Source organism: Pyrgilauda ruficollis, unplaced genomic scaffold (genome assembly GCF_017590135.1).
Source record: "Pyrgilauda ruficollis isolate IOZ18807 unplaced genomic scaffold, ASM1759013v1 scaffold8, whole genome shotgun sequence".
NCBI classification, from domain to species: Eukaryota; Metazoa; Chordata; class Aves; order Passeriformes; family Passeridae; genus Pyrgilauda; species Pyrgilauda ruficollis.
In genome coordinates, this window is record NW_024529932.1 from 680,467 (window position 1) to 700,562 (window position 20,096).

At 34.4% G+C, this 20,096-nt stretch overlaps 1 protein-coding gene across 4 annotated transcripts in view; it reads right to left on the reverse strand.

Moving 5' to 3' along the window:
* The window catches only part of NBEA (neurobeachin), a 448,146-nt gene that overhangs the window by 245,998 nt on the left and 182,052 nt on the right, over positions 1-20,096 (reverse strand). For all 4 annotated transcript variants that reach the window (XM_041487283.1, XM_041487285.1, XM_041487282.1 and 1 more), the window contains exons 33-34: positions 17,592-17,718; positions 16,793-16,920 (exon numbers count right to left, since the gene is read on the reverse strand). In XM_041487283.1, the coding sequence (XP_041343217.1) occupies positions 16,793-16,920; positions 17,592-17,718 (255 nt within the window). The remainder of the gene's footprint in view (positions 1-16,792; positions 16,921-17,591; positions 17,719-20,096) is intronic.

The following is a 20,096-nucleotide window of genomic DNA, read 5'->3' on the forward strand; positions in this document are numbered from 1 at the left end:
TATGTTCTTCTGATTTTACATCAAAACAACAAATGTGTCCAGAATAAGCACCATACACAGTTGTGAAAAGGAAACCAACTAAACTACATAAAAGTGATTATGCATCAGCAGTAATATCTTTATATCTTCACCAGGTTTTCAAAAACAAATCCTGACATAAAATATATACTTTGAAAATACATACATAATATTTTCTGGCTTAATTAAGTAAATTGGAAGTTCCTAACTTTCAAATACATTTGGGCATTCTTATGCTACCTGTGCAGCTTCAAACAACATGAAAAAATTTTGGAGTGTGCCTAAAATGGCACAAAGCTAGAATAAATACTCATGATTATCATCCAGACAACAATGATGATCTAGTCCTAATAATACAAAGCTGCAGACATGAAAAAACATTACTGTTTGGAAGAGTCATAATTGCTTAGACCAAGATTATCTACTTACAATATTTATACACTCTACCTAACTTTTTAATAATGTGATAAAGATATAGGTCTAAGTGATCATTTGACCTCAAACTGATGTCTTTTCACTATTCCTCTGGACATTACTTGACAATTTTTATATATCACATCTAATCAACTGCAAGGTTGGATGTAGCATTCCAGCACTGGAAAGGAGATTCAAACTGAGTTTGTGAAATTGAGAAAAAGAAAAGGATACAGAACTGACATCTGGTTAGCACATCATCAGGCCCCTTAGTTACAACCAGCTCTTTAATTGCCTGCTGATGAAACAACCCATTGGTAACAGCTATTAACACTTCTCATAACCACTAGTATTAAAAGAGGCTGGTTTCCAGGTCCAAAGGAAACAAAATAATTATTTTAGAGACCATAGCACTTCTCTAATATGAAAATACAGAGAGAGATAGGAAAGCCTCATTAAAGAAGGTCATGGTGTCAACGATGTTTGTCTCAGTCTACTGCAGAAATTAAGTGTGCAGCTCTCTGTTTATGAATAAGCAGAACTTGCAGTGGCCCAGACAGAAAATGGGGAATCCTGTGCACCTTGATGGCCAGTAAGGAGGAAATAGAAACAGAAATACTTTCTGTTCACCTTTTTCCACTCATATCATACATTCCTTGAAGTAAAACAAAAATGTGAAACATTCATAGCAGGGCCACCATTTTGTTTTATAAATTTTTTACATATCAGCCCCCTAATCCTACTTCAGGGACTCCTTTCACTCAGACCACAAGGGAAAGTGTGTGCCCTCCATTATATGCTCCATTTCCTCCATCCTAGCTGCCAAGGGCTCAATTGTGCTTCTTCCCATTTTTGCTTCTTCCTGATTGAGCAGTTAAGATTTGAAATAAATAACGATTTTTTCCCCTGTTACGCAAAACACAATTAATCTTCAAAATCTACTGTCAGAGTTGTCATGCAGTCAATGGCAGAGAACGATAAAAACAGATCAGACGTAATGGAGGACAGATCTATTTCTGCCTATTAGGTAAAACTGTCAGAATGCAATCTCTGGTTGCATTATGAAGATCCCACATCATCAAAAGCTGCAGGAGCAAGTTTAGGAAGAACCTGAATCCCTGTCCTATTTAACTTTTCCTTCACAGACCAGAAAAAAAAAAGGATAATTTTATTATTCTTTACATTTCTAGATTTTTACCCTTCTCTCTTCGAGGAGTCCAAATTGTGTGAATTGACTCATTTCTTTTGGCATAGCACAGGAACAAAAAAAAAAATTCCCTCAGTGCACAGTCTATATCCTGACATCCAAAAATTAAAAGAGGGGTAGAAAGTTCTCCTTCCATTTTTCAGACAGTGCAGAAGACATAAACTGGTTGAGGTCTCTTCATAAAACTGAAAATAGAATTTGTAGTATGAATCAGAATAAATATCAATTTTCCAATTGATTTTCTAAGCTCCAAAAGTGCTAACAACTGCATTTTCCCCCTCCTCTTTACCATTTTGCAGGGTTCAACAGAGTTTTCAGTGTGTGCAAAATTTTATTAGTTTTAACATAATGAGGAAAAAAGATAACAAGCTTAGAAAAATAATAGCTTCTCTGATTGAAGAGAGCACACAAATCTATTTTCATTTCTCTTCCCCCTCCTTAACTCTAATGAGAAAAAGTATTTGCCACTCAAACTAAAACTGTTGCCTGCATTCTTCAGCAGCAGATAAGTTCTTCCTATATCATCTGTATCAAATGCCATTAAAGAAGCTAATGTAATTACTAAAATACAAGGGGATATTTCCTGCATACAGCAAGGTTAAAAAGGTCACTGTTGAACTGAATGGAGTGCATGTTTTTTTTACTTTTGCTGTTCTTTAGTACTTTTCTTCATGGTCTATTCTCAGTCCATTAAATATAGCCATCAAAATTCAGCAATTTGATGGCAACAATGACCACATATATGGAAGCAAAAACTGGGAGCATCAAGTGCATGACCTTGGCTAATCTGGAATAAATGATGTATGCCTGGCAATTATCTTGAAATGCTCTGGTTTACTTGACTTCTTTTTCAGTGCTCTTCTGTTGGCACAAAGATATGCTAATTATTCCTTTTCACTATGACTTATTAATGTCTAAAAAAAGATTAATTTAAACTATACTGTTTTAGTCATGCCTGTGGCATTAATGAAGTCATGGGTTCAAAACTTCCAAGTCACCATGCTGAACTAGTCAGTGTGAATTTACATTTTGAAGAAATATAATGTAGGCTGATAAAATCAATTTTAAAAAAAATCCTCATGAAATAAGATCATGGTTTTGAACTTCTTTTTATTATTATTAATACAATGTGTGTATGAGTCTAACTGAATACCACCACAATTTCATCTGGTATTTATCAAGGTTTGCCTGTATTTTCTTTCAATAATTTTACTTTGTGTCAACTTAAACCCTTATTGGAACTGGAATCAATTGTAATACTAGCAAAAACAAAACCTAAATGTTTTTATAGCTCATGTTCAACTTATAAAAAAAGATGCAATTAACAAAACTTTAGAGCCTTTAGAAATCTTTCACTTGATTATAGCTTCTGCTTATCTGAAAAATCTCAGGTATGGCTAGGTAAAATGTTTGAGAAAGTTGAATCCATTTAACTCAGTTCACAGAGAAAAATTGGTCTTTATTACTCCTCTACAGCATGCCATCAAAGCTATAGGAGCTTTGTATAGACACTTATGAAAAAATACACACATGCTATTAAATCCATTATTCTAGTAACATGTGAAAAGTGAGTAAATTGTACCTAGAAATGAGCAAAAAGACCTAAAACTACACAAAAAAAAAAATTCCAAAAAAACCCCCACTGTATTGCTTGTATTTTTTTTTTTTTAATTTGGTAAAGTAAGATTTTTCTATTTCCTAGCGATATAGTTTTAATGTACCTTAAACAAAATTGTATTTTTTCAAATTATTTCAAATTGTTCATAATAATTATGGGTAATTCATACTGTGATATTTCTTCCCATGATACTCAGTGATTTCTGTGCCATGAGGCAGAGTAGGAATTTTCTACTGGTAATTACAACTCACAAATTGGGCTTTCATTTTAATAGACTATTCCCTTATATTTTGTTCAGCATTTGTTAGGAATGGCACAAAATTTTCAACCACAATTCTCCCTGGCACCAAAACTAAAGCACATTTTGGCTGTGAAACAACTAAGGCAAAAGTTACGGTGATGTTTTGGTTGGAAATGTGAGTTTTCCTTACATTTTATTTGTTCATTCTAACCCACTTTCTTCTGCCAGCACATTCTGGCACATGATTTCTTGAAATTTATTTCTAAATCCAATTTATAATCAAAGAAATAACAGGACTCCTTTTTTGACCAATAAAATTATTTGGATAATTTAAATCTATGTTATTCCCTCTCTTCCATCATAGTCATCATAGAAAATTAGATTCAAATTAATGTTTTTTTTCATGAATTATCAAATTGCTGGCGAGTTCCCTAAAGATCTGAGAGAGTATGGAGAGAAAATAGAAGATTGGTGAAAAATTTGGAAGTAAATGCTAAGTATGCAAAACTTAAACTGAAACAACAGATGTTCTTATTCCAAACCAAGCAATTATTGGGGGGGCAGGGGGAAGATATGTATTAACCAGAATGTGAAGTTTTGCAAGATTAGACTCAAAATTGGTTTTAAAATCATACATATGTCACATATTTTGTAGGCATTTAAATTACACAAATAGTCCCTATGAAAAGCAAAGGCTGGGAAATATTCAGAATTTGCAGAAAGTCTGCAGATGGAAATCACAGGCCGTGTTGCGAAATAATTATAGCATTGCTTTTACTAGATGAAAGAAAACACTGTTCCAAAGAATGTAACTCACAAGAATAACAAAGTCAGGGTTATGGATTTAACAATCCCTTCAGCAGCCTTGACTGACATTACCACCAACTCTAGGGACTATGACGGATGGCTGTATTAGTACTCCAGGCCATTCTTTGCATGGGCAAATCTCCTTCACAGAACAGAAGAGTGATACAGAAGAATATAGTGAATGTGAATTTGACTCCATGTTTTTTAGTTGATAAAAACAGTTACAATTCTTAAAGGATTTTTTTGTTATGGTGAAAGACACTGCACAATACAAGCAATAGTCTTTTTATCTGGTACCTGGAAATCTAGGAAAGGTATCATCCAGGTTATCAAAGGGAATACCTTTAAAAATTTATCACAAATCTTTAGAACAGACATCTTAGGAGAAACACCTCAAATAAACAGGGATGGGCCAACAAAATCCTCCAGATTTTAATTTGTCCAAACCCAGCTCAAATGGGTCAGCCCTTTTAGTCAGATTTGTAACACAAAACAGACCTTAATATTGGGGCAATATTTAAAAGAGTAAGAATGGTATGTAATAGTTTATTGAATAATTTTATTGAAGTGAGAAAACCTAAACTTCTTCACCACTGCAGTTACTAAAAAGGAATCTAAATGCGGACTGGAAAGCATCCAGATGGAATCACAGAATGGCAATAACCCTTGAGAATGTGACCACAGAGAGGGGATTTATTACAAAACATAGATGATTTAGTTTTTAAAATTACAGACTTTTGTCCAGTAATCCCATGAGCTGCAATGATATTTACAAAACTGATGCTAGTGCCACACTACTCTGAAGAGTCCAGCCTTATGCTAGCCTGTGGATTTTCTGACAATTTTCTTTTAGTGTAATGGGATGCACAAATTCTCATTCATCAAATGAAAAGGAGACCACTTAATCTGTAAAATAAAATCCACTACCACTGTTCAGTTTAATGTACCACAGAAGATTTTCAAAACTGATTCAGTTCTTCATTTAATGCCTGTGGTAATTTTTATTTGTACAGTGCTCCACTGGGATTACTCAATATATGCATTTGTGTATTACTTTTGTTCTCTAAAACAGTATTTCTTCTGAGAGAACTCTTTACAAATATCTTTCAAATCTTTCCAAATATTATGGCATAGTGAAAAAATTCGCTTATCCAACTTCTATAACATAACAGATCTAAAATTTAAGTCAATCTATCATGTATCAATTGAGAAATTGTTCTAATCAGCAACACAAAAACAATAACAAAAATATTCATTTTATATAAAATAATTCAACACAAATATTAATTATAAGAAAAGAATTCCCTGTTAAATTGTAAGAAACAATGCCCTGTTAAGTGAAGCAGATTTTTTTTAACTGTATGACACATATTTACTAGAGTTTATGTGTAAATTTAATGTATTTCCTCATCTTCTAAAGTCCTCTTCTAGACTACAGGTAAAAACACCCAAGTCAATGATCACACTGCACTGCAGTTGATCAAACTCAAATATCTCCAATCTTGAAAGGTCTGTAAAATGGAATTGTCAAAACGTACTTAAATGTATTTTCAGGTAGACTTAAGTAAGTTATAAACATTTTTTTTTTTTCAGCAGAAGCCTAGAAAACACCTATAGTTACAGGTTCCAGAATATCCCAAATCCTTATTTATCTAGAAAGAATCTCAGTGGAAAGCATTCCAGATTTTTCCTCCAAAACCAAACTGTCCACTGTGAGAATTCAAATATTATCCTGAAAGTCTTCTGATTTCCCTCTTTATACTAAGATATTATTCAAATAAGTGGCTCACAACTGTCAGTAAATTTCTACCTTAGCTGCTGCCGGGGACATTTTATTTCAATGTAAGAAGTAAGAAAAGCATTTATTGATAAAGACTTAAAAAAATTAATTTAAAATGTGACAATTTAAAATATTTTTCAAGTTTTGTCATGTGGTGTTTTCCTGTCATTCCTCTCCCAAAAGAGTTGGCAATTTTGTGATTAAATTTGTAGAAAAATTACTAAATGGAAACAAGTGATACCAATGAAGTTGCCACATATTTAACGCATCAGAAAAAGAAGTCTTATTAAAATGAAAAAACATCTACCTCTCCTTTCTCTTTTTTTGTCTTTCACCTCTTCTTAAATCTGAGCTAGAGGAAATACATTTTGCAAGCATTAACTCAGTAGTAAATTATTTTCAAAGAACTATACAAGCAGAAATAAAGACATTAGTTTCACTCACTAACACAAGTTAATGTTTATGCTTTGTACCTTCACTACAACAATGGTGCTTTCAGCTCATCTCAAGAACCTTTCCCAGGTTTTTCTAAGGTTGTCGTAAGGGACATCCTGGAAAAGATACATCATAGGTGTGACCCCAAGTAACAACCTCTAGAATATCAGCATTTTCCTGAAAAGGCATTACTCAACGCCTTATTTTCCTCAGGTATGAAGTTTTATTTTTATTCCTGAAGTTTATCAACTTGTTCTTAGCTTCAGTCTTTAACTTATTCCTATTTGGTGCCCTATTTTATGAGCTTATTCCTTTTTGTTTCTCTCTTCTTACGGTAAACATAGGAATTACTTTTTTTTTCTTCTTCTTTCTATTATTTCCTTCTAGTTCCTTGTAATATTCTTTCCTATTATTAGGGGGAGATGACAAAACTGAAATATGTGCCTGGTGAATGACAAAAAGGGATGGTGAGAAAAGATTAAGCTGCCCAGCAATAAAACCACTTACTCCTACTGATCCTCCTTACTTCCTTATATTTCTTTAGCAACATTGGGGTCACACTGAGTGAACCAGCACAGCTACAAATAGGGAGTATAAGAAAACCTCAGAGCTCATGCAGCTTCCTAAATTTCTAAGGCCAAGATGACCTTTATTTTAAGTAGATATGATCTCCTGAGTAGCAAAACTAATTTCTGTATAAATATAAATGTTTCCTGAGAATTTGATAATGAGAAAAGGAAAATAAAAATCTCCAAGCTGAACTTTGCTGGCCTTAGTTGGCTGCCATCAGATCTCACTTCTATCCTGAAGCCCTACTGACAAATGGTAATCATTCTGAAACAGTGTCTCTCAAAACAAAAAAATACCCTCCACAGTCATAGATCTCTTGAAATAACTTGTATTTCTTGTGTTTCAGTTTTCTTTATTTACTTGACAGTAACATTGTTATGGGCTCTCTCTAGACCTGCTTTGACATCACTTTGCCATCTTAATTTGACATATCACAACTGTCTCTGTTGTCTGACAAGTTCTTTCAGCATGAGGTTTTCTCATTGCAAGAAAATCTCCACAGACAAAAAGTATAAAAAGACAATCATAAAATTCCACACACCATCAGACAAAAAATATGATATAAGAGAATAGATGTTTAGCAGATCTGAGGATCTTTTTTTGAAGGAGGTAAAATTTAACATAAAGTTGCACTGAACACAGTGAAGATACAGTATCTTAGTTCTTGCAAAAATAATCCCAGGTATGTAGGGAGTCTTTTAATATCTAGGTAGATCAAGCTAGAGGGTTCATTAATGTTTATACTATAATTAAATTTTTTCCCATCAAAAGAGGATCTATAAACAGGTATTTTTTAAAATTCAAATGTAATCATTTTTCAAGTAGTTGAGTCTATAGTTTTTGTGCATAATTTTTATTTTAAACCTTGAAGGCATGGAAACAAGTAAATCCATATCTAACAGAATGAACTGAAGAAGTGCCTTTAAATCATCAGGACCAGTAAGGAAACTTGGTAAATTTGGTCACTAGTTAAAATGTTTCAGCCTGGGTCATAGAACAGGTGATAAGTAGACAGAAAGTTAAGGAATATATATGGAAAAACTGTGACCAGCCCTAAATGAGATTAATTTTGTAAGAACCAGGTCATAGAACTCGGACTAAATGGAAAAGAAGTATTTTACTGTGTCTCATGAGAAATACATCTTTCAGGGCAATATCTGATACAGAGATGTTATTTGCACATTATAGATTATCTGAGTTAGGTAGTTCTCTGGAAAACGCTGCTGGTGTAATAAAGTAGATTGATTCCATTTTTAAGCCTTCAGAGGACAAGGGCTGGGGCAAATACCAGCCTAACTGTTTCAAGTCCAAAATCAGGCAGTGTCCCCTGCTGAGTTCTGAATGATGAATTAAGTGGAATAAGAACCAAAGAACCTCTGCCTGTGGAGAGCTTCAGTCACAGCATGAACATCCTGTAGATACTGAATACCATTTTGGCATACCACCTCGTTTTTCTTTGGACCTGGACAGTAGAGGAGAAAATAATAAGGGGGGAAAAGGTGGCTGTTCTAAAAAAAAATATTGTGCAACTTAGTCCAGTGTTACCATTCAACACTGCTGTATAGTTGATATGATGAGTCCACCTACAGGCTGTGTTACAGCAGTGCCTTTACATGTTAAGAACTTTCTCCAGAATATTTTAAAAGTTATTTCCTTGAAATAGCTTTAAAGCTTTTAATAGCTCTCTTGCTACTCTTGTTTTTTCTTTTTTTTTTTCCGCTCTCTTTTTTTTTTTTTTTTTTTTCCCCTTTTTTTTTTTTTTTTTTTTTTTTTTTTTAATTAGGTTAGTAGGAAAATTCACTAGAAAAAATATTTCCCAGTAAAGCTGGAAGTTAAAGCAATAAGAGAGACACAAACTGGATTACAAAAAAGATGGACTATCAAGGAGGGTACTAGGTACATCAGGGAGGGTATTTTTCCATAATTCTAAGGCAAAAAGGCCAGTCTTTTCTAGGTCTTCTGGCTTGCAACTGGAATACAGGCTACTAGCTTGAAAAAGATATTTATGAGAAAGTGGCTAATACTGCTGAAGTAAATGGGACCCAGGGATCACAAACAGCTAACTCCTTATCTTACTCTTTAAAGGCTCCAATATTTTATGTATTTCGTTATGTGCTTCAAAAACCCAGTAATTGGTGCTCTTCCTAATAAGAAAAGTGTTATTATATCACTTTCAGCAGTAATTTAGTAACTTCAAACATGTATATTTTCAAGGATAACTTTCAGAGCTTCTTTCCATTAAACCTGACTACTTTATATTGTTACCAGCTTTTGCTTTCCTGGAGGCACATATTTATTATTTTTTTCCATCTGCACTCTCCTAACTAAACTTTACAATTTGTCTCACAATTTCAGTAATTTTTTTTCTCCATTGTCAAAGCAACAGAAGAACACCAAATTCTGTCTAATGGGAATTCTTTACATTTTGGATTGTAAAGACATCTTGATTATTAATCAATGTAATAATGATAATATAATCAACAACATAAAATCTGAGTGCCAACAACAATTTCTACCCTTAAGTTGCACCGGGACCACACAAGTCAGAGACAGAGGAGAGGGCATGAGCAGTTAACCTCTGTTCCACAGTCTAATACATCTTAGTAAGTGTCCAACTCATTAGACAGGGATAGAGTGGCTCATATGTGTAATTAATTATTGGCAGGTTTACTTTCAAAAAGGTGCCAGATGCTATGCATTTCCTAGTTGCTATCTGGATCTCTGATCTATAATGTTTCCTGCCATGTTAAACATCTGCTCAGAACATACTTCTGCACACAGGAACTTCAGTAAATCAAGAGTTAAATCAAAATTGAATGAATATGTATCCTCGTTCTGGTGTTTGCAATGATATCCCTTTAAAGATTTCATAAAGGAATATTATGTGAAGGAAAAATATTCTGTAACTTTTGTTGGGGTCATTATAGTTTGAAGATTTCAATGTGGGTAAATAATAGAGACTTTTCTTGTGGCACCTGCACTTCAGCTGTCTGCATTGTCATCTGTCTTGTCACTAACCTACTCTAAAAAACTCTAAGTTGCAAAACTTTGAACCTTGACTCTGTGGAGTAGGTGTAAATAAATAGGCATATTTGAATACACATTTAGCCCTTCAGCATTTCTTTGTTCCTACCATGCAGTCTTCTGGAAAACTGATGTTGTTTTCTGTCTTCATGTGTGCCTGACTTATTGATGTTTTTTAGTAAAACCCATGATCAGTCCCAAAGTGTGTGCAGAAACATGAGCACACTGTGGAGTCTTTCAGTCAGAGACTAGTAGCTAATCATACCAACACTAGACAGAGAATTTAGTAAAACAAATTTCTGACATGCCTTTAAATAGCACATCAGTTTGAAATTCATGAACTTTCTTTTTCCTACTTATGAATGGATTACCATGTGTGCAGGCAGGTTTTCAATCAGCAGTAGTATTTTAAATTCCATCTATTGGAGGATCTCATGCCCTGTTTCAAAATGATCTATGATTTTCTTAATGGTAAAAACCTAATTTTTCAAATTGCTTGCAGAAATTCTTAAGGCTAAAAAGGAAAACACAAACTTTAACTTACTGAAGAAAAGCATTATTTGTAAATCATTATTATTACAACTTCATTATCTAAAAGTGGGCTAATTTCAGACAGTAGGGCAATTTTTCTGGGATTCTTTATAGTGAAGAAAAAAAGTAATCTGTGAATAGGAATCCTACTACCACAAATTCAGTAAAACTGTCTTAGAGAGGACTGGGTCAGGAGATTCACTGGATTTAACTGCACTGCGCTAAACATGCAGCATCAACTCTTCCTAGATGGAGAAGAAGGTACACTTAGTCACTGCAGGCACAAGGAAAGGAAGGAGTGGCATGTGGCACAGCAAAGAAGTACATTACAAACTTAGCCTTGGAAATCAATTCAGAGTTTCTGACTCAATGCAACCAAATAATGCATAAGATTCCTCATCCTTACTGAACAGAGTGATCATGTCCAGGGAGACACCTATTGCAAATGACACTGGCCTGACCCCTCCACAGAAAGTTTTAACAATCACCTTCATTTCCAGCAGGGGTTCCCTGATGTCGAATAAGGCTGAGTTCCTACAGCTCCCACAGTCCTGCTTTATCAATTGCTTTCCTGCTCCTTATGCTGCAGTATTGTACCAACACGGTACATGATATAGTATATTACACGTGAATCAGGTGTGATTATTTTGAGTTACTACTCAGTTTTCCATTCCTTTACTAAACAATGATGGTATATGCCAAATAATAGTGCAGAGAAAATACTGAAGGTGAGTAAGAAATACACTCCCTAACCCTAATCTAAGATAGGGTATATTTTTTATAAACAGATGTTTATATTTGGGAATACTGTGTAAAAATAACATCTTTTAAGCAAAAAGGCTGAAACTGGCTGAAACCAACCAACGCATTTAAAAGTTATCAAGAGACTAAAAGGCTGAGCCTCCTCACCCAGAACAGTAATGTAAGTTTCATGTTCTCAAAAAAATCAGATTAAAGTACATATGCAATCATATAATGCACGAGATCTCTGAAATCTGGGACCCAGCTAGAGCTGGCATAAGCTTACATGAGGCTTGCCTGAAAAGACAAATTCATTATGCAGAGAAAATGTCTCATACTAAAATGAGCTTCAAGGTAATGATTAAAGAACTTATATAAAATATGGAAATAATTTTATATATATACACACATGATCACACATATAAAAAATCAGAAGAAAGGCTTATTTCATAAAGTGGCATAGGCATTGACCATATTTGATGCCTCAAGGGAAAATAACATATTCTTGACTGCATCTATAGTCAAGATGCAGTCAGCTGCAGAACAAGGAAAAAGCCCACTGATTTTTTTACTGATTTCTGCAGGTGGCTAGCTGACATTGAAGTACATGTCTATCACCATGTGAACAAATGCAGTCATAATGAAGTTAAAGCAAATTAAGGCCTATGAAGACTATCATTGCTTCCACGATGTGGCACAGAGAAAACGGTGATTCACATGCACAAAAGTCACAAAGCAGTTCCAAAAGCATCCAGCAAATACATGACATTTTTCCTCTTCAAAGTTGGATTGAATCCTACATTTAGAAAAAATTTTTGAAATAGTCATAATGACTATGAGTAACATCAATCACAATAATTGCGGGTAAGCACTATTAAAGTTTGCAAATCATATTTACCCTCATTAGACAGTCTCTTGATGGAAACTTTAAGGGCTCCTGTAGTATTTAACTTCTTTTTATGTCTTTTTGATATACTGAATACATCAAGCTCCTAACATAGTACTCCATACCTCTGCAGTTTGTGCATCGTTCTTGAAATGCTGACTACAGAACAAGATAGTGGGAATTTAACCAAATTTATGCACAGAAATGAAATCACTCATCTGTTCTTCCAAGGCACTGGACAAGTCTTTGCTGCCTCAGCAATGAGCCAAGGGAGCCAAACATCCCAATTATTTGGCATTCCCTCCATTCTTTGCATGGCTTTGTCCCTCATCTCCTAGGATCCTTAGGATGGATCTAAACCTCTGTTCTTTGCTCCTAGAAGTTGGACTCAGCATCTGGCTATGTTGAAATCTGGCTTTTTCTTTGAGCATTTTGTTCAAAATGTTGGCTGTCCTTCAGACTGGTAGGGCAATTACCATATTTTAGTTAGTAGGAAGAAAGCATGCCTGGACACTCAAACGAAAATGTTTGGATGTGGCAGAGTGGGATAAAAAAATGAGAGAATAACATGTACAGGGAAGAAAGTTCTGCAAGAACATGCATTTTTCTACTTTACAGCATCTGTGCTTCTGAACACAGGAATACAAAGGTTCTGAAAATTTTCTAAGAGAAACACAAGAGACATGTTAAACTCCAAAAAAGTAAATTTTCCCCAGAAAGTATAAGGGGTTTCCAGATTACCATAGTATCTAAAGGAAAATGGTTGTCCTGATTTTCCTAATACAAAATTCAGTACTCTTCAAGAAAATCAGAAACTTATTGTGCCAGTATTGGTAGATGCCACAGTGATGTCACACTTGAGGTCTTGGAGAGCTTTTAGAGTAGTGTCATTTAGCACCTAAGTTCTATCTGTGGTTTCCAAAGGAACGCTTTGGGCAATTTTTCAATTGTTTCAAGAAGCCTCCTGTCAAACACAATGCAAAGCTAGTCCATCACCACCTCTACTGAATATTTTCATAGGACCATGTGGTGAGTTAATGAGGAGAAACAGATCCTACTCCTATCAGCACAAAAACATTCTCTCTGTCATCTGACTTTAATTGTGCCTGTATCAGAAACATATCAAATGTACAGCAAGGAATTCAGAGATCTTTGGAGAAGGGCTACCTGGCTGACCTTCTACCCAGCTAACGATACAGCAAAGTAAAAGCATCAGTGAAGTTCCTTTGGTACCTCACTCAAGAGAAGGGAGAGCATTCTATGTGACTGCGTTTCAATCGTGGACCTATTCTTACAGTTCCAGACACTCCAAGAATAGCTGTAGTGGAAATACTTTCAGCCATCTGTGCTTGACAAAAAGAGGATATAGCTTTTCTTTCAGCTACAGATCAGATTACACTTGCCTGTAACATTTTCACCTAAAAGCTAGAATGTTGTCATGCACTTTACATGGAGGGAATTTGCAGACCATATGGAAACTAGTTAGCGAAAACATATCTGCGCAAGTGTTAAATGGAACTCCACAATGAGCTCTACTAAGCTCAAATACGTGGCCTACACATATTGCATGTTTGTTTCCAATTAGATTCTGTACGGACCATTTTAACCTTTGCAACTTCTGTTCTCGGAGGCATTGGAAGAACCTCAGTTGACGAACCACAGCAGTGTTGGGCTGGTTCTGGTATGCTCTGTTTGAAGCTGTTTGAAGCTATTTGAAGCTAAGTTGTATACACATTTCCAAAAATATTTTGACAACAGCTATCATAAAGCATCAGTTATTCTGGAATATTTGCATGATTAACATGTTTTACAAGGTTTAAAATCAATTTTGTTTTCTGCTTCCTTTTATTTTGTGCTCTTCAGTATGCAGTCAGCTACAAGGCTGTGTATATTCTTACCAAATCTGAAAATGATTTAGTATTTCTTACACACACACATGCACAGGAGCACTAGAAAGAGCCTCAGGAAAAAGCATATGGCATCAAGTTTGTCTGACAATATCCCGATTTTACCAAAATATGATAGGGGAAAAACTTCATAACATAATGAGGTTTTGTAAAACAGCAAAGAAGGAGAGGTATTATTATGTTAAGCTTGAAAGTACATCCTTCATAGAACACAACAGATATTTTTATGGTGATCAATTTGAAAAACAGACAAGTGCCTTAAGACTTAATTAAAGAAAGTTTATTTGCTCCTTTTTGATCCTTATAACTAAACCCTTAACATATAAAGTAGCAAATTAAACCATTGTATATAAAAGTGTCACGATAATTACTACTTGCCAGTAAAATAAAAGTCAAATTTCAATTATCAAACCCCACAGGAATTCTATGCACTTTCATATCCTGAATAACACCACTAAATCCCTCTTTTTTTTGAGTGATTACCTGGACAGTACTTTCAAATACTTCCAGATTACCACTGCCTTTCATTAAGGAATGACAGGAAACTTCTCAAAGTAAATCAGGTATCAGAATAAGAGAGAATTTTGAATCCTCTTTCAAAGGTATCTTAACTGGGGAAGAATTCAGTTTAGTTAAGGAAAAGGGTCTCATAGAGGCAATGAAGAAAGAAAAGATCAGAAGTACACAATGACTATAAAAGTAGCTCTGAATCCCCTTTTAAGAAGAAAAAAGGCCCAAGTATTTTAGAGATGGAAAAGAAAAAATTAAGTCTCACAGTGTAAAAATCTATGGTGTTCTTGTATTTTTTTTACTTCCCAGATTTCTATTTCAATATCTTGGGAGGAAAGGAGTGGTTTTTAGAAACCAGGAATGAGAGAGTGATTGAAGATAGGTTAGAAAAAACTTTATAGAAAGGTTATGGAAAGGACATTACTTGTTTTGGAATTCAGTGTTTGGTTTGTGAACAATGTTTTCTGATTCTGAATTGGGTGGCTAAGTCATACACAGGGAGAAAATAGGGGCAAAATATGGAATGACACTCCAAGCAGAAGCATCAGAAACAAGCTATAAGCCAAAAACAATCCAACAAAAACATGTTTCTCTATGGATAAGCAGTGACATTAAATATGGCTGTATAGTTGTAAGATTCCTATGACCTCTAGCATTTCAGTCTTTGTCATATTCTGGGAACTGTTATAGCCTTGCTCACACTACGGATCTGACAAAAAGACAAAAACAGAACAACATCAATGAAGAATTTTTTAAACAGTAGAAGAACTCAGGAAATTTAAGACAATCAAGACTCAAGGCAATTTTAGCCATATTTTATAAAACCTATAGTGCAATTAATCAACTGCCAAATGGAAAAGGATAATACTGCTACAAATTTTGCAACCAACTTCACTGAAATGAGAGCTAAGAAGGTAGCCCACAAATTATCTTACAGTCATCTCAATGTGAATTTCAGACCATTAAATTAGGTGTCATTAAATGAGAAATGAAACTTAATCACAAGCTATAAGATTAACAATAAAAAATACCTGAAGCTTCTGAGTACTCTAAGCTACTACTATACAATTCCTTGGTATTATTAAACAATAAGAAGACAAAAGAAAAAAACATTCTAGAGAATTTCATTTCATTTTGGAAATATTTCTAGTAAAAAGAACGAACACTATGAGATGTAATCATGGGATTAACATAAAAAAACTGTACACTAATATTAGGTAAAACACATATATAATAGAAGGGAGTTTGGAATTTGAATACCAAACTGTATTTTTTCTGTGTAGATCTTTGCATACTATAAGCCTTGTCAGAATGAGACTTTTTCCTCTCAATGAACAGCAATACTATGTGTCAGAACAATCCTGAAAGGAAAAAGTTTACTTGGCTAAATATATTCCTCTGAATACATGACCTGTGCATGCTCATGTAAATTCCCCCTTCACTATTTTAGCTGCACTAGTACTGATTCATTGCTTTCTTCATGAGCTTGCCAAATTTGCATGCTCTTCATACCTTCTGCATTACTTCCTGCCTCATTTATGAGGCAAATTTTCTAACTGTGAAGCAGTAAAGACAGCACATAAGCCAAATAAAAATCCTTGAAAATGGTCAAGGGTACTTTTCTTAAAAATTTGTCCGTTTTTATTCCCCCTCTAGGCACAGCTCTTTATGTGTCTTTGTGAATTGACCTGCCTGGGGAAAAATAGCCCTAGTTAATACAGATCCAGGCACCAATAATGTTGGAGCATGGTCTTCTTTTTACTTTCTTCTGTGGGAGTAGTTTACACATTTAATTGCATTTTCACTACTTTCTGAAAGTCATGCTGAAGCACTGAATTATTCTGAGGAGAAAAAGGTGAACTATGGAGATTATTTTGTGACAGGATGTATCATTCCACAGCATCTCAGGGGAATAGAAGGGTATAACAGCCATCACTTTTAACTTTAAATGAAATTAAATGCAAAGAACTGAAATCAAAATGTATTAACAACTGATTAATTAATTTTTAAAAAAATAGTTATATGAAGTCTAGTGAAAATAAAAGATTGTTCATATCAAATGAATAATAGCTAAAATAATATAATGTCATAACAGAACAGTACCTTCAATCAACAGCTCTTGTCCATGGCTACCCAATAATGTTCGAGATAGGAAAGGGGCAAAATCAACAAAAATTTCTCGCAGGAGAGGCGCCACCTTTTCTAAAGCTCTTTCAAGCTTTGCAGTGATACTGTGAAAAAAACAGAGACCACGATTGTAAGAAAACTTCACAATAGAAGCTGAATGATGTCAAATCACACCTGTTTTTGAAACTTTCTGTAAGCTTCTTCAGAAAAGAAGATGATCATAATTTGATCGAACTTCACAGTTTTTAAATGGCTTTAAGTAAATGGAAATGCCATATCAGAGTCAGCAGTGTGTCAGCCTCATAAATTCCACAGTATTTGCAGAGTACTCCAGAACAAGTAAAATTGTTATCATCCTTTTCAAATACATGTCTGGTTTTGTCCTCTCCAGTTTAATGCAGGCCTTTGTTTGCTCAGGAGGGGTTGAGTGTCTCCTTCCACTGCCCAGTGCTGCATTACCAAACTTGTTACTTTCTAATATGTACTATCATTATTGAATAAAGAAAATAAACCAGGCAACTGAAAAAAAACAAACAAACAAACCCACTTTAATGAAGTTAAGTGTCTAGCATAGTTTGAACAAGTTAGACCCTTCAGTAGAAAAACTTAGACTTTTCAGTGAAGTATTATTTTATTATACACATCCTTGGTACCCAAAAAGTATATACACTGTAGCACATGTATAACTACAGTAATGAACACTAAATGAGTAATTTTTTTACAGTAATTTGGGAATAGAAATTATAATTAATATTAAAAGATAGGACTTGTGTACCTCATGTTTTCAGCTGAATCTTCTGGCATTGGAGCAACAGTTTGGACAGCTGGCAGATTTTTGCTGGTAGCACCATTCACAAAGCTGGATGATGAAGAGGAGGAAGAAGATCCTGAGTCTACTGCACCTGTCCCCCAAAAACACAAACCTTAATTCAGTCTTATGAAACAAAACTTTTTAAATAGTCCTTGTATTATTAATCTACTTCTAAGTATGGAAATAATATTATTCATTCTAAAATAGTGAAAACCTTTCCATGTGGTTATCAAAAAAATCAATACCTTTACTGGTACAAAAATAAGCTTGAAATCTATTGAAAATCAGGCAAAATAAATCCTTATCTCATTTCCACTATTCCCAAACTATATTCCAAAGTTGAAAATAATTTTACATCATACTGTAAAGCAAGATTTTTCCAAAATAAAGGTGTAGTTAATATAAGCTTGACTGGAGAATAAAATTTTAACTATTTCTTAAAATATATTTATATATGCCCAGTTGCAACTACAGATAGAAACTAAAATAGAAATTTAAAAATGACAGGGAAGATAGAAAATGTACATCACTTCAGGAAGAAATCTGGGAAATTGGTGTCTGAGGAGCATTTAGTCTCTAATTACAATTTTTCTGTTTCCTTCCTTGAGTCAAGGAGAATTGTAAGACCTTAAAAGTAAGGAGGGCAGTGGGGGTATCATTTCAATGGGTTGTGAACAGCTGCCTGGAAAAAAAAAACGATGCAGACAGAGCATACATTTATACTTTAAGTGATCTGGGTCAGAGCTAAGGGCTAAACTTAGACTCTGAATGCCAATCTATCATGTTTGCTGAAACCGTGCTGTGAGCTTAGCCTCTCTGAATCAAACCAGCAAAGGCTCAGAGAGGCCATGAGCATTGAGAGTGCTGTGATAAATGCTGTCCCTGTTCTGCACAGTCCTTCTGCAACACACCACTGCAAGAGAGGTGGCTAGAGTCTTGGAGTTCAAAGCCTGAGGGACTGCACTGCTACCAGAGAAGAGGCTGGCAGGCAACAAGGTTTATCCTAGTTAGCAATGAAGGCTGAAGAACCCCAGTTTAGAGATCAATGACATTATCCTGGCCTTTTTCAAAAATTATAATTGTTAACTCCTTCTTTCTGGTCAGTTTTAGCAGTAGATCACCGTCCTTTGCATAGCACAGTTATTATTTTCAGTTTCCTGTAGAGATCTACAAGGCATTAATGGTTTCTTAAGTGCTTAAGCAGCCAGCCAGCAGTGAAGTAGAGGTTAAATGCTGGTAAGTGTGAAAAATACTCCAGTGGCAGGAACAATTATTTTTTTAAAAATTTGTCTTTAGCTATTTTTTATTGAAAAAAACGGTAAAGATTGGAATTTTGACTAGATAATTTAAGAACAATTAAATTCAAAACACTGTCAAAATGCAAGCGGGATTTACTGGGCTTGCTAAGGCTAAAGTAGCTGGTGAGGTTCAGGATTTAGATTAGGAACTGATTTAGGAAGTTTTTTTACACTGCGTGATCTGACTTGGATTAAATACAAATTCAAAATGTACTCAAACACACTGAGAAACACAAAAGTATAAGGTAGGCTTTCTCTCCCAACCTAGGAATCACAGCAGCTTAACTGAGAATAAGATATCTTAAGAAAGATTAAGCCTTCACATATATGTATATATATATATCTGGGTGTGAATTTTTGTACTTATTCACTTATTTTATTAATATATGCATATTTTATTGTTCATTCCCTTTTCCTTCCAAAATGACATTTTCTTCATGAAGCTTGTTTAAAAATGCAGTTGCTAAGTTGTTCAATCAGCTAAGCTTCCAGAAGATCTAGCAGACCTAGGACTATTGGATTAACATGGAAGTAAGAATCAGGATATGAATGACAGAAATCCAGTCTAAGAAACTATAAAGCCAGTTTCTTACATAAAAATATGAAGGAGGAAAACCTATTTCCCCAAAGATGCCTTCACAGCACTAAAGGACTTGAGTAACATACATCTCATTAAGTCATGACATGACATTGACAGTGACAGCAATGGCAAAAGGAATGTAAACACCAACTCTAACCATGATAACTGTAAAAAAAACCACTTTTCACATAAGTTCAGCACAAAATATACCTTATAGATTGTGCTACCCATCACATAGATATAACTATTTCTATATGTATTTCTAGAGTATCTGTGACATACTGTAAAAATAACTGTAAATAGGTTTGGAGGGACATCTAGTGTTTCTAAGAAATTGCATTCTGTTTCCTTTCTATCATAACAAAATAAAAAAAATAGTGCAGATGAATTAAATTCTATACAATACTTTAAAATAATTAATAACATAGATATTTCATAGAATAAAAGTACATAAACCAGAAAGCTTTTAGATAGTCTATGTCTCAAAAACTGACATACATGACAAAACTGACATAAGTCACCATTTTGACTATAATAGGTGTAGCTTAATTAAAAATGGCAACATGAGCACTTTAATCTAATATTTATTTA